This window comes from Ochotona curzoniae, unplaced genomic scaffold (assembly GCF_017591425.1).
Source record: "Ochotona curzoniae isolate NIBS_2020 unplaced genomic scaffold, NIBS_Ocur_1.0 contig_1, whole genome shotgun sequence".
In the NCBI taxonomy this organism is placed as follows: Eukaryota; Metazoa; Chordata; class Mammalia; order Lagomorpha; family Ochotonidae; genus Ochotona; species Ochotona curzoniae.
The window spans coordinates 17411445-17436209 of NW_024464918.1; the positions used below are offsets into that span (position 1 = coordinate 17411445).

At 40.2% G+C, this 24765-nt stretch overlaps 2 protein-coding genes across 4 annotated transcripts in view; one reads left to right on the plus strand and one right to left on the minus strand.

Moving 5' to 3' along the window:
- Nucleotides 1–666: 666 nt before the first annotated feature.
- Nucleotides 667–15892, minus strand: MFAP3 (microfibril associated protein 3). The gene is made up of 3 exons (XM_040993545.1): nt 15844–15892; nt 6486–6953; nt 667–4023 (listed from the first exon to the last, which is right to left on the minus strand). The coding sequence occupies exons 2-3, from the start codon at nt 6778–6780 to the stop codon at nt 3230–3232; spliced, it is 1089 nt and encodes a 362-aa protein (XP_040849479.1). The 5' UTR covers nt 6781–6953; nt 15844–15892; the 3' UTR covers nt 667–3229.
- Nucleotides 15893–15969: 77 nt separating this feature from the next.
- FAM114A2 (family with sequence similarity 114 member A2) overlaps nt 15970–24765 on the plus strand; it is a 30007-nt gene continuing 21211 nt past the window's right edge. Inside the window, exons 1-4 of one of the 3 annotated variants that reach the window (XM_040993739.1) lie at nt 15970–16002; nt 20353–20567; nt 20893–21001; nt 21408–21500. In XM_040993739.1, the coding sequence (XP_040849673.1) occupies nt 20367–20567; nt 20893–21001; nt 21408–21500 (403 nt within the window). In that variant the 5' untranslated portion in view covers nt 15970–16002; nt 20353–20366. The remainder of the gene's footprint in view (nt 16003–20352; nt 20568–20892; nt 21002–21407; nt 21501–24765) is intronic. The other 2 variants (XM_040993648.1, XM_040993824.1) reach the window with 2 other exon arrangements.

Below are 24765 nucleotides of genomic sequence, written 5' to 3' on the forward strand. Positions count from 1 at the left end.
AAATATATGGCATAATTTCAGAGAAATTAAATCACTCCATTTTGAACATTATAATTTACATTCAAGTACAACTTCTCTACTAAAAAAGGACAAAATTATATTGCATCTATCTATTAAAATGATGACAACATAAACATCTGAAATCTATAAAGTAATACTTAATCATTTTTGTAAAATACATCCATGACAAACTAGGAGTTACTGTGTACGGCTGAGCATTCCCAACATTCCCAGCCCAGTTGAGTGAACGCTACATTCTCTTATGCATGACTCAGAAAACATAATACACTTGTGTTACACCTGTTAGTGTGTAGAAACCAGACAAGCACCTGGGACAGGGTGGGTTCTAGAAAACAAGCATGCAGTAGTTAGTGTCATTCAGAGACCCAATAAATCTGACATCACAAACAGGGAGAGACAAGGACAGGACAGAGGGACTCAAAGTGGCAGAAGGACTGAAGAGAGCATGTGAGAATACTGCTTTGACTCTAAAACAGGAAGTGAGGCAAAGAAGACAGGAGCCATTATCCAGCGAGGAAAGTTACATCAGAGTAGTTAGTAGGAAATAAAAATGCTCACTGGATCTGACTCTAAAATTCAGCTGTCAAAACATATACAACCTTGACAATAGGTGTAATCAAATAACCCATAAGCACAACTGGGATATCAATTCAAAAGATGTATTTCTGGTTTTACACTGGAAATGGATTTTTAAAGATGCTTAAGTGTTGACTTTTGGTAAATTTATTTAATTTTATAAGGACAATAAGGTTCATTAAATCACAATACAAAGTTGCTAATGAGATGACAACCATTTTAAATATATATATTTTTCTGGGTAAAGGTATTTTTCAACAACTATAAAATCCAGCAAAAACAAAAAGTTAAAAATACACCACAGTTAACACCAAAAATCTTTTACACTGCAGTTTAAGTTCCAAGCATTAAGCATTATACAAAAAAGATAATATGGGATTGTTAATTAAATGTGAGAAGTATTTGATACAAAAAATGCTAGTAAGGGTTGCTTTCTTCCTCCTGCAAACGAGCGTTTCAAAATACTAAATATGACTAAATTTTGACCTAGTTTAATTCCTCCTAAGTGGCACCATAATGTGGAAGATTCCAAGCAAACTGGGTACTCCAGTTACCAAATCAGGCGATTGTTAGCTTTCTAAAATAAGTTATCTAGGACACACTGAAGCATTTAAATATTAAAAAGTATTGTGCAAATAGCTTTTTAAATACTTCCTCTTATGAGGTAAAGCCATTCTGTTGAATATGACAAGTTATATTCTAAGAGATGACCCCAAACTTCCATAGTACAATAGGGTTGAAGATAACATCTGAATATGTGAGCGATCTTCAGGGGCTTGACTGCAGATTAAGGGATTTAAATTTATTTTAAAAAATCTTTCAAAAGACACAATGCAAAATAGGAAAATGTGTTCCATAATCTAGGATATGTTCAAGAGTTCTTGCTCTCATAGCCAAATGTACAAAACAGTTTTCATTAATGAAACAAAGGTCTGTGAGCCAAGGCAAGATTTGGCTAAATGATTGGTAGCTTTTGTTTTGCTCTAGAGGTTTCCATGGAAACAGCCTGAGAGACAGAAAGGCAGCGTTATCATCTTTATCCAGTAAAACTGCACACTGATTCATTCTTGCGATCCGGAGCAGATGTGTTATTTCTCATAAGTCTGGACAAAGGCAGGCATGAGTTCTACTGTCACACTCTTGACTTTCCTATCTTCTTCTAGCTGGAACCTTAAATTTAAATCCTGGTAAAATCTCTGCACATTTCCCTCAGGACACTTGAGGTGAAGTTATCACTTTGAGAAATAGATGCCAAATGAAGAAATGTGGAACACCAAATGGAGTTCCACTGCCAAATTCACCAACCTTCCTGCAGCTGAAGAATCGATTCTGAAGAGTATTTAATTCCATTATATCTGATCTTAGACAAGAAATGCCATCTTAAGTGTTTATTACACATCACATTATGCATCATTTTTCTCCCTCTTTAGGTCTAGATCATTTGTGTGTCTGTATGTTCAATCCAGTAACACATGAAACACAGTTACTTGATTTCAGGCACATGCTTTTCAAAGGCCACAAAAGCAGCCCTAGGTCAGAGTTATGTATCTGAAATGCAGAGAAATTAAAATCTCCACAATAAAATATAAACAAAACAAGGAGGCATGCAACCTTTAGCACCATATTTCAGACCACAAAGGGCAAGAGTACTGACAGAGGTCCAAAGAAGAATGATTCTTGGTTATCTTCTAGAATGGGATCTCAACACAGAACCCACAAGTAGAGTTTAACACTTCTAAGAAAGAGGAAAGCCTGAGAATTCCATTACAGGAATATCAAAATCCATGACTGATTAGAAACAAATGATTTGACTTGTTCTTATTCTAAAACCTTCAAAGACATTATTCCTTAGGAACAAACAGCTCATGCTGGAAGATCAAACTGGAAATCGCTACCAGCTTCAATGACCTAAACAATTCTCTGTAAGTTAAAAAGACAAGATATATTCCAAGAAGGACCGATTCACTCAAGGAAAATAGTTTGCTAATGAGCAGTTACTCCCTGATTTTGATGTGATAGTCGTTGCTACATTGAAGATTCAACTTAGCACATGTAACTGTCAGCTACACATGGCAGAATATCTAAAAAATACCCCACACATGTGCATTGCTGCACTGATGTGGAATCTAGATACTAGAATAAAGTCTCAGCCAGGTCAAAAAAGGGACTGGGAAACCTAGAGGAAGGGTTTCCTTAGAGATGTGCTGAAGATTCTGGTGGTTTATTTAGGGGATGAATGATAAGTTACAGGGCTAGAAACTTCAGATTTCAAGTAATGCAAATTCCTCAGAGTACTGATGGGAAAACTTGAAGCTTCAAGGTAAGGATCAGATCTACCAACAGAAAAAATATGACCAGAAAAAGAAGCCATGAGAGTGTTAGGACTTCTCCCATGGTATTTGTCTCTCAAGCTCCCTTAATGGTTAACATTTATCATCTCATCAGGCCCAAGGAGAGACTGGAATATCAGCTAGGAAAAACTCTGCATTTTAACAGAGGTTTTGGCAACTCATGTTCTAATGTGCATATCAACAAGGGGAAACCCCTCGCCATCTTTTGGTGACAATGTTATGTCCTCCGAGAAGTAGGTCCCTTTCTGAGTGACAGCTGTTACTGTAGGTAGTGAGCCAACTCACACCTGTGAGTTTTCATATACTCCGTCTTTGTAGCTGGAGTTAGAGTTGGCAGATCCTGTATCATCTGGTGGGATGAAATGACTGCTCTCTTGAGAATCTGTACCAATACTTTTAGTTTCTGATTGAAGATGGACAGAAACCTGAACTGCTATCTCTTGGCCTTGTTCATTCAGAGAGCCATCATCTGAATCTCCTCCTGGTGAATTACTCCGGCCCATCTCTGGGTTAATGACATAAATGCCTCCTTGAGCATCCAAGGCAGGTCTCTCTTTAATTCTTTCCCCTATGTCATCAGGGTCATCCACTCGCACAGCCTCAAACATCTCCTCAACAAAGGCTCGGCAGTTTAGAATAAGGGGTGGAAGAGGAATGCTTCTTGCTAGTTCTTCAATATAACGTGCAAACTCCATGGTCTTAAACTGTGTGACCTTGGCGAGCTCTAGGGTCTTGGCAGAGGTGATGATGGGGATGCGTTTGGCAATCTCAAAGGCCTTCTGAAGTTTCTCAGCCCCTTCTGTTCTGAAGAAGTCGTTGATGGCCTTCTCTGTCTTGCGAAGATGGCTGCTCATCATGCACAGCCGTGTGACATTCAAGATGAGAGTGATTGTAAATGCAATCAGGCAAACAATCATGTAGTAGACACTCATGTCTCCTGAGGTGAAGACAATTCGTAGGGTGACAGAGTAGGTGGCACGAACCGGAGATGTGACAAAACATGTATAGAGTCCACGGTCTTCAAAAGCTACGTTGGTAATATTTAGGAAGTTATCGGAAATCAACCATTTTCCACCTGGTAATCCAACAAAAATGAAAAAAAAAATCACAGCATAAAGAATATTGTTACTAAATGTGCCAACCGTCTCATTGGTATACTACCTCTTCATCAAAGTATCTTCACTTAACTCAGATTCTTTTTGTTTCAATTATGTAAAACGGGGCAGAATAGTATGTTCAGAGACAATTTAATTAGTCTAGAACCTAAAAGGAAATAAAAATCTTTGCTCCTGACATTAATAATCACTAAAGCTTGGTTTTCACAGTTAAACAAAACAGCCTTTAAAGGAGAGAGGTATGTCTACATAATTCTAGATGACTAAATCTTAATAAAAAAATTTAATATATATCTATACCACATTCTCCACCTATACTATACTAGAAGGATATACTAGAAGGATATGCTTAAGAAGTTTTAAAAAATGGTTATTTCTGGGGTAATAGATTATGAGTAATTTTTATTTTTCATTTAACTATGTTCATTCTATAATGAAATTATACAGCAAAAAATATATTTTAAAAATCCGTGGCATTTAATACACTTGTTCAATTACTGACTGGCTATTGTGGCTAATGCATGTGCTAATTTGTTTTGTTAGGAATGGTTTGCTGATGGTGATATTTTGGTTTTCTGGTGGGACTATCTGAAGCCTAACCCAAAAGACATACATCACAAGTCAGAATAAATGGAAAAGTTGGCAAGGAGGATAAGCTGTCCTTAGGAAGTGTATACTTCTGTTTTAAATCTAAATCATACCGCCTCTCTTCTATACATAAGATATCTCACTTAGGGAGCACATGTGTAGAAGTACCTAAGTGTGTGAACAATAAAGCATACTGACCACCCACTGTGATTCAACATCTTTTGGCAACTCTGCTTTGCCTACACAATTTGTAGTTCTGTGGCAAATTCTCAGATGGGTTAATTAGATGGTATGGGGGTGTGTATCTTACTGTGTAGAGATGGTATCCCAGAAGAGGCTGGGGACACTATTTAAAAATCTTTGCTATCCCAATATTCTAGAGTTACAGATTATTTTAGTGGCATATATAACAGTAAACACTCTGGGTTATGATCCTTTCATCACCACCAAAGCTTGGCTAATTCTCTAATTCAATTTTTAAGAATTACTAATTCATTAATGCTGAAAAGGAGAATAGAGCCATTATTCCATAAACCTCTGTTCTATGAACTTAAAGCTACAAAAACGACACCCTTTGGAACCAAGGTATAATGAACTATACACACTCCATTCCCCAACCACTGCATTACAACCAAAATCTAAACTCTGGCTTACTTGTGAGTAACAGTTCAAGATTTATGAAGTTCTTATGAGACTGACATGCTCTTTAAAATCCTCTCATTTGAGATTCATAAAATTTAATTCAATTTTCTAAAGCTGCTGCTGAAAGCATCAATGATATATATTAGTGGCTTTCAAAGTAATGGCAAAATAGGAAAGTGGAATTGCCATTCCACTTGGCTGGTCTTGCTGTAACCTAAAGAATTATTTACATAGCTTGTCTATAATGATTACATTGACTGCATAATCAAATCTCAGATGTATTTGGTCAAGTTATGCTACAACCCAGAGGAGATGGGAGTCTAGTTCAGTGAGTTCAAAATACAGAATCTCAAATCATGCTGAAAATACACACTATGGTCAACATTCTAGACATTCTGATCTAATAGGCATGCATTTTCAAAAGGCTGATTAACAATTCAAACTTCTTGGTGACCACTTATCTGTAGAAGGTCATTATGTTTGGGGAAAAAAGCAAAAATGGTTTTCCTCTAACATTTGCAAGAACTCATTTTACAGCAAACAATTTTATATTAATGACACATTTTCTGAAGTCTTGCTAACCCTCCTCCTTTATAAAAAATGTTTGGTTTTGCTTGAAAGGCAGAGTTAGAGGGAAGAGGGAGAGAGAGACAGAGAGAGAGAGAGAGAGAATCTTCCAGGGGCCCAAGCACATGGGCCATTTTCCACGGGGCTAGACAGATTGTAGGGGAATTGGATCAGAAGTGGAGCAGCTGGTAACTGAACTGGTTTGGTGCCCACATGGAATGCCAGCACCATAAGTAGAGACCTAGCCAACAACACCATGGCACTGTCCCCTCAAAAACCCTTACTGATGTATCCACAATGGGGTATCTACACTGAAGTATTCACTCTGCAGTGTAGATGAATGACCACCCACGCAGCTGTATGTAGTAGTCCTGATATGGTCTACCTTCAACAAAGAAGGAAATCATCAACAGAGAAGACAGCTCATTGTAACCATGTGAACGTCTTTACATTTATTACTACTCTTTGTGTAGTTCAATAAGTATAACTGCTTTTTTTTTTTAACTGATAGGTACAATATCCTAGGCCTTTCGAAAGTTTTAAGCTATTCATCTTGGCACCTCATCTTTTGAGCTTTCTTATTGAGTATGAATAATCTTGATTAACTGCCCCCTGACCCAGTTACCTCTGCTGCTGCCATCCAGTTGCTGTCCTTTCGAGTTGTACCAATGGACATCTTCATAGTCACTGATTGTGAGAAGACACTCAATTGAAACGCTTGTTCCTTCTTTGGCTATGATGACATCTTCACCCAAGTGAGAACCTGCTGAGAGTTCAAAGCTTGGGAGAAATGATGCGTTGTGCGAACTACCATTTGTTGCCTGGGGTACTGTTTGGTTGAAGTCAGCATCGTCCAAAACAAAAGCAGCCGGAACAATAACACTCACCACTAAAGTGAATAAGCAACGATGGGGCCTCATGGGAAATGGAAGAAAAAAAATCTTGTTTCAATCTGAAAAATTCAAAAGCTTCTGTATTATTACAAGGATGCAGTATGTAATTTATTGCTGGGTAGGGAACTTTCCCAAAAAAGTGGTAGATCCAGGTACAGTTTGAAGTCTTCAAGATTAAAAAAATGAGAGCGGAGACCAACCTAAAAGAAAGTCCGATAAAAAGTTTAGCCAACGGAGTAAGAATCATGAGGGGCTGTTTTCCCAGAGTTTACACTTGATCTTAGCCAAAAGGCTGAGAAACAATGCTTTACCAGAGTTTAAACACCAGAAATAAACTGGTTAGAGAAAATGGTGCTAATATCAGAGTGTTTAGAGAATACCACCTTAAAAACTCATTTAGAGATGGTAGACAAAACATTAAATTAGGAAGCACTGATCCTGGCCCTAGCTTTGCTACTAACTAGCTATACAACCTTGGCAGGTGGCATTCTCTTTGGGCTTCTGTTTGTTCTTCTGTCAAAACGGAGAGACCAGATGAGATAATCTCTAAGCACTCTTCTAGTTTTAAAAGACTATGATTTTCGGTTCATTCTGCAATTGTATGCAACAGGGAGCCAGTGAAAGCTAAAATATTTAGCTTAATGATCTTTTATTTCAACCTGCACCATTACCATATGTTGTCATATCAATAATGTAAATTAACTGGCATATTATAATCATAATCATGGAGCTCAAAATTTGAATAGCTCAAGCACAGATACATTAAATATAAATAATGCAGGGTACCTGTGGTAGTTTTTGGCCTTAATGTTAGGAAGAAAATTATATTTACTGCATATACATACATAGTTATTGACTTTTGAGGCCATAGAAGCTCCCTTTTGGGCAGGAGTTTTATTTAGGCAAATGAACTTTCCTTTAATGGGTTCTTCAATATTGAGATACAATACAGTATTCTCACCAGTTTGCAAAAATACCAAATTTCTAGCTGTTAAAGTCTGTAGAATTATCTAAAATAGCTAAGAGAATAACTGACATCTTAAGTGTCTAATTGGTAGAAATGCAAATATAAAATTATAGGGAAAGATAGGCCAATTTAAAAGACACAAATTATCATGAATGAAAAGAAAAAAATCTCTTCCTGGTAATTTGATTTTGCTTTTAAATCACCATCTCTCAAAGAATACTTTGAACTACCACTTGTGTAAAATATGGGAGGAATTATCTGGCTTTACTTCTTGCAGAAGCTCAAGATAATCAGTTTTGGAAGTTACATTTATCCTCTTTTATACTTACAGAGAGGCTGTTTGATCACAGAACATAAAAAGCAATGGAAAATTCTATTTTTAAACTCCTCAAAATCCGAATTATAGTAAGTTATAAATGTTATTTAATTTTCATTAGCCCCTGAAAAGATGACTGAATAATGCCAATAATTTTCTACATGTTTTTAACCTGAAGAATGGACTATTTAGAGTAAAACAAAAACTGCAGACTTGGTGTGATTCTGATTTTAGTACATGTGCTGCTGCAGCGAGTACCAAATCCTACCTACAAGTATTCTTCAAACTCCAACCCCTCAATGTCTTCAACTGTCATCTTCTTGAATATAATGGTGGCAATAAAATAGCACCAAGTCCAATTTCCTATCCAGAAAGAATATTATAGTCATCTACCAAGTTTGTTAAATTATACATCTCTGGGTTCCATCTCAGCCCCAGTGAATAAGAATTTCTGGTATTTAATTAGCTCCCTGGGTGATTCTGAGACAAGTGGGTCCATGCTAGCTTCTAAGTACCACTAAAAAAATGTTACTGTTCCTCAAGCAACAACCACGCCTAATCATTCTTCAGACACAACACTTTCAACAGAGACTAATCACTCATATTGCACTCTGGGTCTAGATTACTCTAGAAGAGTGTAACTGATTGTCTCTGATAAAGGCAAGGAAGCAGGTGGGGATGGAGGGTTCAGAGTACAAACTCTGGAGTTAGATTTCCTGAATTTGAATCCTGGCTCTGAGAACCCAACATTGCAAGTTTTACAAAATGATTACTCTCAGGGTCTCAGCCCCTTGATCTTTCAAATGAGAAAAATATTACCTAGCCTAATAGGACTACTATCAAGTCTGAATGAGATGGTACACATAAAAACACAGATTCTGGCAATTCCAAATAAACTCTAACTACTGTTGTTGTTGTTGTTTTTAAGATATTGTGCTAACCTTATAGTTCAATCATTATCAAACACTTTTACTCAGAATCCTTTGCAACCATTTCAGAATCTTAGGGACAAGGATAATACACACCATCACATAATTTCAATACAAAATGTAAATTTCACTTTTCCCCTATTCTCATTAAAAGCAAGTGTCCAAGCTTAGCTTGGACCCCACCAACAAGGTTGTGCTGTTTTTGCACCCTGAGTTTGCAGATCTGAATCTGCTATACAGTTTGCCTGTGGTTCCTGTGTTTCTCGGGTCCGCAAGGAAGTCAATTCACTGACATGAACAAGCAAAGAGGGATGGAATGAAAGAAAAGAGGAGCAAGAGGTTACTGTGGAAAGGGACCCGCAGGGAGAGATATTCGTTCATGCTGTTCTGGCTCTTGACTCCCAAAACAACTGTTTCGTTTGTTGAAGAAATAAGCATTTCTATTTCATATTTCTTCAAAATTAAAACCACAATGATGAAGACTGAACATGTCAACAGGGAAGCAAGTGGGGAAACGGTCAGGTAGAGGAGAAAACATGCAGCTCGGCACCAACGACTGAATCACGCCTGTGGAAGCAATCAGTCCTCACTATGGGTCTGGAACTATTCTCCTTAAACACTGGACTGTGGCCAGCAAACTGCCCACGTAGCCAGGACTGCAGCTCCTGTTATGTACAGTCACAGGACTAACAGTTCAGAGAAACGCATAAAACAGGAACAGAGAAACATGATGAACATCCTTGAGCTGCTCTTAGGTCAAAGCAGGCACAAGTAATCTGGTACAATGATTTCATGTTAGGAAACAGGACTTGTAATTCCCTTTACGCTCAGTCAGCACTAAGCACTTGATACCCCTCCCGGGGCATCCTGGGTTCAAGGGACTCTGACAGGAACTACTAGGAGACACAGCTCCATGACAAAAAACAAAGTAGGGAGAGGAAATACCCTGCATGTATTTCTTAGCACTTCGTCTCCCCTGACTTAAGCCAGGTTGTTCTGAATGACCAGGATCTCTCTGCTCATTGTAGCCTGACTTTAAAACAGCATGGTTGAATTACGGGCCTATCGTGTGCAAAATGAAGTAGCAGGCACTGTGAGCAATGCTCAGGTGAATAAGCACACTGCCCTAGACTATCGGAAGACAGTGTGGACAAAGGCAGGGACAGAAAAAGCTAATTACACACAAGGCAGTGAGAGAAGTAACAAAGAGAAGCATAATTGTGTTGTGAATGTAAAAGAGGAGGAATTTGTGAATTTTAGGAATGCAATGCACTTGAAAGTTTGAGACTTCTTATAATACTATTCCCATCATTGTACATAATATTATGCAGCTGACATTTGAAGCAGAAAAAAAAAGGGTTCAAAAAGAAAATCGAAACACCACTTTCCTGTAAAAACAGAGGGTTCTGGACAAAGTTCTTTGGTGTCCATTTCATATTGCCTTCCTTCAGTACCAAGAAGAATATACCAGGTAAATGTGACACCCAAGGTTAATCCATCTCTCTTTGCATCTTTTAGATATTTAAAAATATAAGCTTTGCTAGCATCATGAATGATCAGAAATGTAGATGCTACCCTACAAAAACCATTTTGAATAGCAACTATTTTAAAAAGAGGAAAGAGAGCCTATATCTGTCATCCCCAACAGATTGCCTTACTACTGTTCTTGCCAACTTGCAAGAGAAAATAATATTTCCATTCTGTTCCAATTCTCAACAGAAGTAAACAAGGAAGTGATGTGGCTGATTTCCGTTCTGGTGGCTCAATATTAAGTTGGCTGAGGAAGCTGTTGTTTTCATAAGAGTCCTGGGATAACTCAAATGGGGAAAAACACTGATGCCCAGATGGCACTGTTTTTTTGCTCCAATGATACTGGGATATTAATATTTCCATCTCCATAACAAACGTGTTCTAGTTATATTTACAGCTCATCCGCTCTTCTCTGCACTGTCATACTTGGAAGGTGGAGGAGTTCCTACACATCCAGCACCCAAACTGATGAAGTGGAATTTTGAATTGGCAAGGGGGAGAAAAGGCAAATGAAGAACAGATTGTTAGCACTACTCTATTCTTTGCAATGAACAAACACACAGTTATTCTGCTCATATTCAATTATTATTGAAAAGGGTTAGTGATACTCAAAATAGAAATCACCATTTTGAGGCTAATTTACTTAGAAGTTCCTAATTAAACCTTCTAAACAGCTCTTATGCTCATACTAGTATTTGGGTGCTGCCATGAACCTCAGAACTAGCATTTGGGCAGTCACATCTCAAACTTCAATAGATTTTCTAGCATACTGAGAAACATTTTTTTCTGCACTTTATTTTTCGTGAGTCTTCTTTTCAACCCAGGATTATTCCACTTATACCTGTGACTTCTGTTCTTTTTGGCATAAGCAATTGTAGAATAGCTATGCAATAGCAGCGTGATTGTGTAACAGGCCAACATTCCACCTGTGGCCCTAGTATCACATATGGATGCTGGTTTGTGTCTGGGTTATTTCACTTCTTATGCAGCTCCCTGCTAATGGCCTGGGAAAGCAGGGAAAGAAGCCCCTGAACTAACCTGGGAGACCTGAAAGAAGCTCCTTGCTCCTGGCTTCAAACTGGTCCAGCTTTGGCTGTGGCAGCCATTTGGGGTGTGAACCAGTGGCTGGAAGATCTAATTTTAACTTTCAAGAAAAATCAACAAATAGATATATACCTTATATATATAAATAGCTACTGGATACAAGTAACCACCACCATAACAAAACCAATGGAATAGGCTTAGATTTATGATCTCTCACCACAATATTTTCCTCTATAGTGTAAAACATCCCTCAGTACTATACTTCAAACTTGGTGTATCTAGGGCCTAGAGCTCAGTTGGCTAATCCTCCCCTTGCAGGTGCTGGAATCCTGTGTGGATGCCGATTTGTGTCCTGGCTATTCTGCTTCCCATCTAGCTCCATACTTATGACCTGGGGAGGCAGAGGAGTTTGGCTCAGGGTCTTGGGGTCCTGCACCCAAGTGGAAAACATGGGATGGGGCAGGGGTTCCTGGCTCCTGGCTTTGTATTGGTTTAGCTCCGGCCATGTGGTTGCTTGGACAATGACCAGCGCAGATGGAGGGTCTTACTGTATCTCCTTCTTTCTGTAAATCTGCCTTTCCAATGAAAATCTTTTTAAGAGTCAAGGTATATAAAATAAGATTCCTCATTCTTACTCCTAGATCTATTTGTCCAACATGTAGATGGGTAATAGTTCCCACAGACTTTTTAATTTTACCATATCAACATCTTAAGACTAACACAGTGATCAGGAGAATGGGCTCTGGAGTTAAAGTGCCTAATTCTAGACCAGAGGGAAGCCCTGAGTTGTTGTGGTCTTAGTTCTCACATCATAAAAAGTTAGCTACCTTGTGGGATAGTCCTGAGGATGAGATGATTTAGTGCTACTGCTAGCCTTCCTCCTGTGTAAGCTCAACACACCCCAAGAAAGGCAAGGCAATTTTAAAATTTAGTGGTGGATTTTTTACTGCCCACTGAGATAACTTAAGATTTTGGTGTGGCATTCCTAATTCGCCAGGACCAGAGTCAGGCTGCTAAAGAGAAGCAAGAATCCCCCAGCGCTGTGCACATGGTAACTTGCTGAAGGAATGAGTGTTGAGGCTCAGTTTGATCTCTAGTTGCATCACTATCCTGAGTTAGCGACCACGTACTCTGTTCCCTCATCTGAAGGCTGGCTGCTATCACCACTGCTTTCTCTGCTTCAGTATTAGAACCGTCCTCACTTTTTCACTGTGGCAGACAGTCTCAACAACACTTCTTTTTCTAGACTCTATAAATAACCGTTATCTTAAAGCACTGGTTCAAGCTGTTCTTTTGCTTTAAAACTTTCTGCCCCATCCATGATTGCCTTCCTGTGGGAATTTCATCCTCTAATGTATAGCTCTAATTTCATTTTATTTAGGAAACATTCTCACAGACTTTTAGTTCTAGATGTATTTCTGTCTCTCTTTCAGCACAGAGCATTTCCTCTCTCAAATTTCCTCCACAAATTTCCTCTCTCACCAATCACTCATCTCTTCAAAAGAATGTAATGCAGGCTGGCACTGTGATGCAGCACATTAACCTGCTGCCAGCAACACAGGGAACCCTTATCTGAGAGGAGCAGCAATGTGAGTGCCAGCCTGGATTCTGATCTGGCTCCCTGTTAATGTTACTGGGAAAACAGCTGAAGAGAGTCCGATTCCCTCAGTCACCGTGCACATGGGAGACATGCATGGAGCTCCTGGCTTCTAGGTTTAGCTTGGCTCAGCCTTGGCTGTTGTGGCCACTGAAGGAGTAAACTAGCAGAAGGAAGATCTTTATTCCTGTCACTCTGCTTTTCAAATATATAAATTTTAAAAATGTGTGATGACTCACACACCTGAAGGTCAGCCTAGTCCTCGCACAGGGCCACTGACGACAGCAAGTACTTCAGATTCTGAATCTAAACACTTGTCAGTTTTATAATCACAAAGGTGCTGCTACCAAATTCTAACTAACTGTCTATAGTTTCAGTCTCTGCAAATTTAATACAGAGATCTGAAGATAAGTAAATTCAGCTTTCTTGATTTTAGCAGGCAGAACACTCTGGAGAACTAAATCTATTTGAGATTTTTCTTAACTGCAATTCTTACATGCAATTAATCTCTAGTGATTTTAAAGATGCAGATTTCTGGGCCCCACTTAGATTTACTTACTCGGTATTTGCCTTTTTTTTTTTTTAACTGTGCATATGATTGCAAGCTCTATAAATCAGACCGAGGTTTTTTATTGTCATGACAATATCCCAATGCAGCAATTCCCAAAATGTGGTACAAGGATTCCGCGGTGTCCCTGGGACCTTTCTCAAAGACCATTTTCACAGTACTACTGAGACATTCGCCCTTCATTCTTTCACAATACAGTGATACCACACAAAAACAGATGCAAGAGATAAGAGAATGCAGCTGTTTTCTACCCAGCCAGATATTCAAAAAAGATTTTAGGACCCAGCGTGATAGTGTAAAATCCTTGCCTTGCACGCACCGGGATCCCATATAGTCGCTGGTTCTAACTCTGGCAGCCCTGCTTCCCATCCAGCTCCCTGCTTGTGGCCTGGGAAACAATCAAGGAAGGTCCAAAGCCTTGGGACCCTGCACCTGCATGGGAGACCCAGAAGAGGCTCCAGTATCCTGGCTTCAGATTGACTCAGCTCCAGTCGTTGCGGCTGCTTGGGGAGTGAAATCATCAGATAGAAGATCTTCCTGTCTCTCCTCCTCTCTGTGTATCTGACTTTCCAATAAAATAAATCTCTTAAAAAAAGTTTTTAAATCTGGAAAATATATCTTTATAAAATGCTTCTTTACGCTACCATGTAGTGAATTGACTTTAAAATGAATAACTTTGCATGTTCAAAGTTATCTAAAAGTTTTGATTTCTAAAAGGGTATAAACCTTGTCATTATTATTAACAATATTTTAAAGACACAGCACAGTAAAGTGGCCTACCAAGATTCACTACTTAAGATCCAAAACTCACACATTTTTCGTTACAGTACAAAAAGGAAACTACTTTATCCTTATGCTTTTTTGATTTGTTTTTTGGAACAGGTATTTTAAACAAGTTCCCAAAGATACTGATGCATCTATGCTTAGAAAATCATCTTAAGGTCCCAGTGTGATAGCCTAGTGGCTAAATTCTCCCCCTGCACGTGCTGCAATCACATACGGATACCGGTTCCTGTCCTAGCTGCTCCATTTCCCATCCAGCTTTCTGCTTGTGATCTGGGAAAGCAATGGAGGGCAGCTCAAAGCCTTGGGATCCTGCACCTGCATAGGAGATGGGGAAGAAGTTCCTGGCTCCTGGGTTTGGATTTGCTCACCCCTGGCTGTTACAGCCACTTGGGGAATGAATCAGTGGATGGAAGATCTTTCTGTTTCTCCTTCTTTCTGTAAATCTGACTTTCCAATAAAAAAAAAATCAATTAAAAAAAAAAAAAAGCAAATCATCTTAAAAGAATCCAAGGAAAATATCTGAGGGTTTTATGAAGTGACATTTGCCCCATCTACAAATAAAGACGATAATTCTGAAGGCTGTCATTACACAGGGCTGGAAAACCTGACTTCCTTAAACACCAAGTCTTTTTCCTCTCTTGGGGATTGGGCTTTTCTTCTTTGCCAAGCAAGGTTGTCTTGTGTGATATTTTTTTCCCTGGCTGTCACTGGGTTTCATGCATGTCCATGCTCAGGGGCAACCGAATTGTTCTGATGAGGAGTCAGAAATAATCTCAAGTCACCCATCAGAGCGCATCCCTCTGGCGTTTGCAGCGAGATTCCAGTCTGTATGCTGCCTTCCAGGCCTTACAAGATTTGCTGCCTCTAAGACTAGACCTCAGCTCCTGCCGTTCTCCTCTTGCTGTTTCTGCCCGGTCACCGTGCTCTCTTTCTTTACCTTGAACTTGCCAAGTCGTGTCCCACCCTATGGCCTGGGCACTTGCTACTCGTCATAGGTGGGCTGCACTACCCCCCAAATCTTCCTAAGGCGTATTGCTCTCCCTCCCTTCCTTCTGTCACATTCTCCCGTTTACACTTTCTTAACGTCCTGTCCCTAACGACGTAGAGTCTAACTCCAGCTCGTTGATTTGATTATGGTCAGCTTATTTGGAAGGTGGCTCCATACCCCCACCCCCTCGTTTACCCGGCTGTCCCCAGGGCCTCTGAGGTGTTTGGAGCTCAATAAACTTCCGAGGACAGACCTTTCTGCACCCAAGGCACTCCTTCAAAAGGATGCTGGACACGCCGCCCTACTTTACGTCAGAGTTGACTACCTTCCTCACAGAGACCACCCCCCCAGAAGACCCCACTCACCCACGGGAGCCGAGCTCCTTTCCGGCCCGACGCGGGGCGGGAGACACTAGACCCGGAACTGTTGTGGTGCCGTCCCGCCTCCGCGTACGCGGACCCGCCTCCACGCCGCAGGCGTACTTCCGGGAGTGTGGCGGCGGCCAGTGGGTGTCCGTGAGTGCGGTGAGGGCCGCGGCGGGCCGGGGGCGGGCTCGCTGGGTTGGGACAGCTCGAGTGTGCGGGGCCCTGGGGCCGGTGCGGACGGCTGACCTCGCTGGGCGTCCCCGGGGCCTGGGAAGAGGCGTGTGGGGGCGGCCAGAGCTCTCGGGTGGTCGATGGGAACGATCGTTGTTGTCGTATGAAACTAGGCTGACCCCGGCGTCTTGCGCCTGGACGGCGTGAGGGCGGCATGGGGTCGGTGCGGGAGCAGCCGCGCTGGCCGCCCGCCCGAGGTGCGGGCGGGGGTCGCCTCACGGCGTCAGGTGCTCCCAGCTGTGGAACCACACCGCCGCGCTTTTGCTAAACGAGAGCACATACGTGTGTACGTGTGTGCTTTTGCTTAGTAAGCCTACTGTGAAGGTTCCAGTGGTTTGGGGGTTTTCGGCATCACTTGTAAAACTCAACTAAAAGTAATGCAGGATGACGTCATTTGCCCAGTGTTACTTTTCAAAAAATGCTTTTCCTGCTAGATTATGAACCCATCGAAGCCTGTGCTAATCATACTAGTAATGATAACTGTAGTAACTTGGCCACTGTCGCAGAATGTACCTTCCAGCCTCGCTCAGCTGTCTGGAACATCCACAGTGCTCATTCAATATTTGTTGCTTATGTTAAAAGGGTGACCTGTACTCACTATTTTCAAACACGAGTTTTTTTTTTTTTAATAAAATTACATGAATTACATTTATGGGATATGTATTTTTACATTTGTGCTTTCCTAGTAGTATTATTTGCTGTCACCCAGATAGCATAAGATAGTTAAAGAAAAAAATCCAAAACTTGTGTATTTGTCTGCACAGAACAGTGATTGAACTTTGTGCAATAATTGTGTGAGCTTTTCCTGTTGGACCTGTGGAGTGAAATTGTGTCTTATCTTAGTTTTCCATTTGAAAGCTTGACGCGTAGTAGGTACAGAGAGAATGCTTCTAAGTGGGTAAATTTACTTTGTACCTTTCAGTTGATAAATCAACTGGTATCTGTATCCACATTATTTTTCTCTGTGTGTCTTGGGAGTGTATAAGGTTACTTAAAGTTAATGAAAAAATGATATTACGATGTAAATTTAGAAATCCTTGCAGGGTTTTCATAATATGTGTTTCCATGACTTTTGAAAAGGCCCCAGCTTATGCTTCAGTTTCAGAATTTTTTGCACTGAAATAAGCTTACTTTGAGGTTAATTTCGCGATCTTTCTCGGTACTCATGTAGTCTGGTCTCCATGGTGTTACTTTATCTTTCCGTCCTCACGCCTCCCCATTGTTGTTCTCCCTGGTGCAGTAACGATTCGAGCGGACTGCCCTGTGCCGTCATACCTGAGCTGTGAGCTTTCCCCTGTGCTATTTCTAAAACCTTTCGTTCTTGTGACATCTTCATCTGTCAGAATCCTGAGGCCGTTTTGAGACAGGTAGACTCAGTGCCTGTAGGCCCATCCTCAGGTAGCATTTGAGTGAAGTAAATTTCGTTGGAAATGGTGGGTAACTGTGGAGTTGCTCTGTTGCAAAGCGCTCGTCATCTATTTGACATGAGATTGTTATTACCAAGTCAAATTTGGATCCAGTATTGCCAGATCTTTCAGTTTTATAAGGAGACATGGAAAGGTATATTTTGTATGATGTCGAATTTTGAAATACTAGCAAGTAATTTTTGTTTTAAAGTTCAGGCACTCTGCATGCCAAGTGAAAGTACCTGTAGGCTGGCACTCAGGATTCTGTTTGTCACCACTGCGCTAGGCCCGTATCAGGTGTCTTAGTCATGAACTGTATTTCCTGATTCAGGGAACAGCTTCTTTCTGCCCCTCTAGCATTTTGTGTGTCTCAGTTATAGTGCTCTGTAGCGCTGCGCCCACTCTGCCTAGATGAAAATTTGTCTTTTCTAGTATATTAAAAATATTTTGATGGCATGGATTGGGACTAATTCTATTCTTAGTTTACAGCAGTATAAGGTGCATACATAACACACATAAGGCATGTGTGTATTTATGTGTGTTTGTACATGTATTTATTTCCCCTCTGGTGATATTTGGTGATCCTTGATCTACTGTCGTGATGACTGTTCTTTGTTTACACAGCGACACGTTTTGGCTCTCACTGTGGAAGCACTCTCCTTACGCTAACAGTTGAATTGGTAGCATTGGTATTTATAAGTCTTTGATGGCTTAAATTTTACAGGATAGAAAAGTAAGGAATAATGAGCAATTTAATACGGCCTTTTGGGTAAAATTTATTTTGCTTTTATTGGAAAGGCAGATATATAGAGAGGAGGAGAGACAGAGAGGAAGATCTTCTGTCTGTTGATTCACTCCCCAAGTGGCTGCAATGGCTGGAACTGCGCCTATCTGAAGCCAGGATACTGGAGCCTCTTCTGGGCCTCCCATGCAGATGCAGGGTCCCAAGGCTTTGGGCCGTCCTCAACTGCTTTCTGAGGCCACAAGTGGGGCTGCCAGAATTAAAATGGAAGCCTATATGGGATCCTGGCATGTTCAAGATAAGGACTTTAGTCACTAGGCTACCGCACTGGACCCTAATGTGACTTTTTAAAAGAAAAGGTTTACTTATTGTTATTAGAAAGGCGTATCATACAGAGAGAAGGAGAGACAAAGATCTTCCAACTGCTGGTTTACTCCCCAAGTGGCCACGACTGCCAGAGCTGAACAGATGGAAGCCGGGGCCTGCTCCAGGTCTGCCATGTAGGGTGGCTTTGGACCATCCTTACTGCTTTCTGAGGCCACATGCAGGGAGCTCGATGGGAAGCGGGGCATCCAGGACACAAACCAGCGCTTGTATGGGATCCTGGTGCATGCAAGGCAAGGATTTAACCACTGAGCCATCGTGCTGCGCCCAATTTAATAAGACTTTTTAAGGATAACCAATAATAAGAAAAATTGATAAACTGAATCTCATTGAAATGAAAGAAAAAAAACTTTTTTCTATGAAAGACCCTATGCATACATTAGAAAAATAAACTGAGCCCGATGCAGTAGCCTAGCGGCTAAAGTCCTCTCCTTGAACGTACCAGGATCCCATACAGGCACCAGTTCTGATCCCTTCTGCCTTGCTTCCTATCCAGCTCTCTACTTGTGTCCTGGGAAAGCAGTAGAGGACAGGCCAAAGCCTTGGGACCCTGCACCCGTGTGGGAGACCTGAAGGAAGTTCCTGGCTCCTGGCTTCAGCATGTTGCAGCACTGACCGTTGCAGTCACTTGGGGAGTGAAACATTGGACAGAAAGAACATCTTCCTCTCTGTCTCTCCTCTCTGTGTATCTGACTTTGCAATAAAATAAAATAAACCTTTTTAAAAAATAAAAATAAACTCCAGACTGGAATGAAATACTGAAGCCACATATCCAAGAGAGGTTGGAGTGTAGCATAAAAAAGTAGCTCTCAAAACTCAGCAGTAAAAAAAAAAAAAAAAAAAAGTTGGCTAGAGATATAAACATTACTCCTAGGGATGTATAGATGGCAGTGAACTCATGAAAGCATATTCAGCATCATTAACTGTTAGAGAAATGTGCCTTCAAACTATGGTGTGGTACCACCACACACCTATCAAACTGGATCAAGTGAACACTAATGACACCACCAACCTGGAGAGAATGCAGAATGAAAACTGGCGTGACTGTTACGGAAAAGAGTATAACAGCTTCTTACAAACTAAACATGCACTTAACCAGATGACTCAGAGATTGCACAGCCAGTCATTTATTCCAGGGAAATCAAAACTTATGTTTTGCAAAATTGTATGGAACTTAAGTAGCAATTTTATTCATAATAGCCCAAAGTGGAAACAGCTCAGATATTCTTCACTGTGGAAGTAAAACAAATTGTGATATGTCCATACTATGGACTACTACTTAGGAGTAAAAGGGAACTACTGATACATGACTGAAGTGGCTCTTGAGGTACTTAATACTGAATTACCTCAAAAGGTAATATATTGTATTTACGTAACATGTTAGAATGGCAAAATTATATGGCCAGCAGATCAGTGGTGGTTATGGGCTGCAGGGAGCAAGGCCGAGGGAGTGATATGCGGGATCTTCGTGTACCATTTTGTGCCTTGACTGTTAATAGTCACATGGATTTGTGTATGTGATAGAATTTACTTAGCTAGTTACAAGTGAGTGCGTACAACTTGTAAAATGTGAACGAAATTGCATCTGTGTTAATATCCTGGTTGTGATTGTACAAATTATAATCCTTGTGGAAAACTGAGTGAAGGTGTGTGGAATTTTTGTTATTATTTCTTTTGCTTGCTTGCAAATTTAAGACTCAGAATGTAAGCCTATATAAAGAATTTTCTTTTGGCTTTATTTTTCAGGTGATGTTCTAATCATGTCTGATAAAGATGATAATGAGAGTCCAATAGTAATTGAAGAAGCCTCTGCCCTTGAAGGCGAAAACTGTGAGCGAGCTGAGTCTGTTCACCAAAGTCCCGAAGCAGAGGGTAAATCAGAACCTGTAGTTTCCACTCGAAGAAGACCAGAGTCTAAACCTGCCAGCGACTTGGTGACTTCCGAAGTTTCCTCTGTTCAGGTATCACAGACTGCAGACAAAGTAGATATGTGTTAAAATACTGGGGCGAATGGATGTTGAGGTTAAAGGAATTTGGAATCTATACAAATTTAGGCTTGTACTTCTTTATTTTTGTTGCTATAAAAGGAAAAAATCTGTTTCTCTCAGTTTCTTGAAGGCCTTTGCCCTGTGATACTTACATGTGGATGACAAACCTCTACCAAGCAATATATTGCTTTAGCCAATAAGTTTGCTCATCCATAGTTTGGCTATAAATTAGATACCTTATCAATGTGCCTTGATTCTAGTATAATTTTTTCTTTTTCTGTTTTTCTTGGGAAAATAGGAGTCTGTTTCCAAAGATGCCCCTCAGAATCCCCAGACTGGATGGGGCTACTGGGGCAGCTGGGGCAAGTCCTTGCTCTCCTCAGCCTCTGCTACAGTAGCCACAGTCGGTAAGGTCATCAGCTATTTCCTTCTGTTGTGTGTGTGGTTTGCTACAGATCCAAGCTGCTGTAATTACACCTCCTTCCATGTTTACTCAAAGGCTCATGGTTTGCAGATATATTACTAATGGTTGGCTGTGTCTTAACCTTAAACTTTGTAGCATTTCTTTATTAGAAAGCTGAAGTCTAAGAATTGTTACTGTAAGCTTGTTCTTCGGTGATAAAGAATCCATTTGGGGTTTTTTGAGGGATTGTTGGTAAGGGGCTTGGTAGTCAGGTAGTCCTGGGGATTGCTTATCTTTTAAAAGAGTATGGCTAGCTATAAACTATTTCTAAAATATGCAGGATTGATTTTGGGTTGTTCTATAGTTTTCATGACCAATAGTAAGAGATGTTACCTTCTTTTTCTCATTAGGACAAGGTATTTCAAATGTCATTGAAAAGGCAGAGACTTCTCTTGGAATCCCTAGTCCCAGTGAAATTTCACCTGAAGCCAAGCATGCAGCAGGTTAGTATATGAAAGCATTGAAATCTAGAATTGAAGTGGAAAAATTGAGCCTATTGTTTATTGTTTATTGAGTATCTGACATTTGGCATCATAAGCTAGTGGTGAGAAAGGGGATTTAGAATCTAACTGCTGGTCTGAGATGTGTGTCCTCTGCTTTTGATTTCTTATGTTTCACATTTTTAAAGATGCTATTTGGTGGTATATGTCCTTTAACCACTCATCTTCACTTTCTACACATGTGAAATATGATATTTTATACGTCAAAAGATTGTTGTAAATGTCACATTAATAAGGCTATAAATGTTCAGTTTAAAAGTTGCTTAACATTTTGTTTGGCATAATTGACTGAGAGATCAATCAGCGTTAGTTGAGTTTTAGTTTCATGGCACAAGAAAAGTATTTTCATCATGTGGTCTATGGGAGGTGTGTTTTTTTGTGATTTGATTTTTATGACAGGGAAATTTGTAGAGGCTTCTCTTGGCCTCATGGAAATCATCTCTCACTTAGAGAAGACTTACACCTTGCGTCAAGAGAAGAGGGTGAACAAAAAATAGACTTTCAAGGTCTGGTTTGCCTTCTCCATCCTTTGGGGCTTTCTTGTTTCTTATTGGTGCTGCTTCTCATTTGTGTCATTTTTTAAAGTGAACTGGCTTTTCTCACTTCCTCATCTCTTTTCTTTTATATCGATTCTTGATTGTATGTGCCCATCAGAAGTTAGTTGATATCATTAGTTCCATTTCTGAATACCTAGGAGAATCAGGTTGGACTAAACTTGGGTCGTGTGCCCATGTGACAGTTGTGGCTGGGGACAAGATGGCATTGTATAATCATGGCTACAAAGGATTATACATATGAATGAGGGGAACTGTTGTTAGTGATGTGTAAATTAGTTAGACTAATTTCATTGCCAATACACTGAGTAAAAGTTATTTTCCACACTTAGGAATTCTAGAAGTAGGCCATTTGAGGGTTTATTAAGTACTCAGTGATTTCAAGGTGCTGGGTTGGCTTTTCTCCTGTTTCCTTTGCTGATTTCTCTATGGTTGTTATGTGTTGATTATAGCTCCAACTGTAGTTTTCCCAAGTAATTGCATTCAAATTTAGGAATGAAATGACTGAACAATTCTCATTTCTTCTGAAGATTTTCTTATCTTTTTTAGAGAGGAAGTTTGGGGAGGGTATTTGGTCTGATAGTAAGCTGCCAGTTGGAATGCTTGCATCCATGTCACGGTGCCTGGGTTCAAGTCCTAACTTCACTCGCAGTTCCACCCACTCTGGGAAGCAGCAAGGTGATGGTTCAACTGGTTGGGCCCCACCATCCTCATGGAAAAGTAGACTGAGTGCCTGGCTCCTGACCTCAGCATGGCTCAGTCCAAGTTGCTGCAGGATTTTGGGGAATGAATCAATGGATGAGAGTTCTTTCTCTATCACTTCTGTCTTTCTCTCAAAAATAGAGGAATGTATTCAACATATTTCTTGTCTCTTGCTTTTGGTTAGAACATGATCACATGTTCAAGAGCAAGAGATGCTGGTGGTAGATTAAGCTTTAGCAGAAAGCTCCTTTATCAGGAAGTGAGTTTAACTGGTAAGGAAAAAAAAATTAGCAATGTCTTCATAACTTCTGAATGATGTGTATCACACAGGATCATGTTTTAGGGACATTGAAAAACTAGGCTGAATGCTGAATTCTAGATTGTGAAAATTAATTTTAGAATAATTTGAGAGTATTATAGAAAGTGATTCTGGAAATCTGGGGGAGGGGGATTGAGACAATGTGCTGTCTTTTAACATGTGAAGATTAACATGGGAAAGAGGGCTTTGTTTTTTCATAGATCGTGAGGAGAGAACGCATGCCAGCCAGTAGAAGTTACGTGGACCTAGATTTTTACTTTAGTTGAGAGTTGAGCAGTGAAACTTTTCCAAAATTACAATGGACTGTCCCTTGATAATAAGTCTCTTTTCCAAAAGAAGGAGGCGTTAACTCCTGTCCCGGAGTTGTAGCTGAGATGCGTCTTTTTAGAACTATGCACTAAGCAGGGAGCGTCTGTGAAAATTGTTATTTAGGGTGAGTTTAGTTTAATCTAAGGACAAGTTTATCTCTACTATTAAGGCCCTCTTCTAAAGTCTCTGCCTAATTCCCAGGAATATTATAATAAAATAGAATAGAATAGAACAGAACTTTATAATATAATAATACTTTATTATTTGGAATACATAGATATTGTCTAATTTATAGCTCCATTGTAGTTCTTTGCCCAGTCTTGTGGCACCTCCGGGAGCCTGAGCATTCAAGACAGAAAAAAACACTTTTGTAGATTCTTGAAAGTCTGTATTTTCCTGGGTAGTCCTCTCCTGTTTTCTGGCCCACAATTCGCAGGTGTGTAGCCTTTCTAGACTCCAGGCTTCAGGTTCTCTTTCACTGATTCCTGTGGTCTGATCGGCTTTCCTCTTCTTGTATTCGAAGGCCATGCCAATTGTAGGGGTCACTTTACTTTTCTCCTGTGCACCATAATTTGTTATTGTTTATTGTTCAATGTCTAAACACAGTGGCTTGTATTTTGTTTGTTTTTTCATTGCTCCGGTAGAAGGGCTAGCCACTACAGCCTTGCTATAATTGAGTATTCAGTATGTAAAGAGACTTCAAAAAGTTAATGGAAAATTAAATTAAAATATAAGTTTATTTGACTCAAGGAATCTTTGAAATCCAAGCATTTTTAAAAAATATTTCCCAAGAACTTCTTGAAGACCCCACTGAGTAGTTAGATCATTTGATGTAGTAGTTGATTGCTTAAACAAAGTTTTTTTTTTTTTTAATAGAAACTTGCCCCTTCCATTAAAAACATTCTTTTATTTATTAGAAAGAGTTGAAAAGAAAAGACATCTTCCATCCACTGGTTAACTCTCCAAATAGCCACAATGGCTAGAGCTGAGCCAGTCTGAAGCCAGGAGTCAGGAGCTTCTGCCAGGTCTCATGTAGATGCAGCGGCCTAATTACCTGGGCCATTTTCTCCTGCTTCCCCAGGAGCGTTAGCCGGGAGCTGGATCAGAAGTGCAGCAGCCAAAGTGAAAACCAATTTCCATGTGATGGCAGCTTTACCCACTAGGTCACAATGCCAGTCCCAATTTCTTAGTTCTTATGAGAGGCAGAGAGACAGAACAATTGAAAGAGAGAGAAGATATGAGAGTGCACATGCTCCCGTCTGCTGGTTTCCCCGGATGTGTGTGTTGACTGTTGCAGAGCTGGGGGTGGAATTGGGAGCTGGGA

Bases quoted from the DNA above. Each gene is read 5' to 3' on its own strand.
- MFAP3 (XM_040993545.1), bottom strand. From the start codon at position 6,780: ATGAGGCCCCATCGTTGCTTATTCACTTTAGTGGTGAGTGTTATTGTT. The intron at 4,024-6,485 runs GTAACTGGGTCA...TTGGATTACCAG, and splicing joins ACTGGATGGCAGCAGCAGAG to GTGGAAAATGGTTGATTTCC.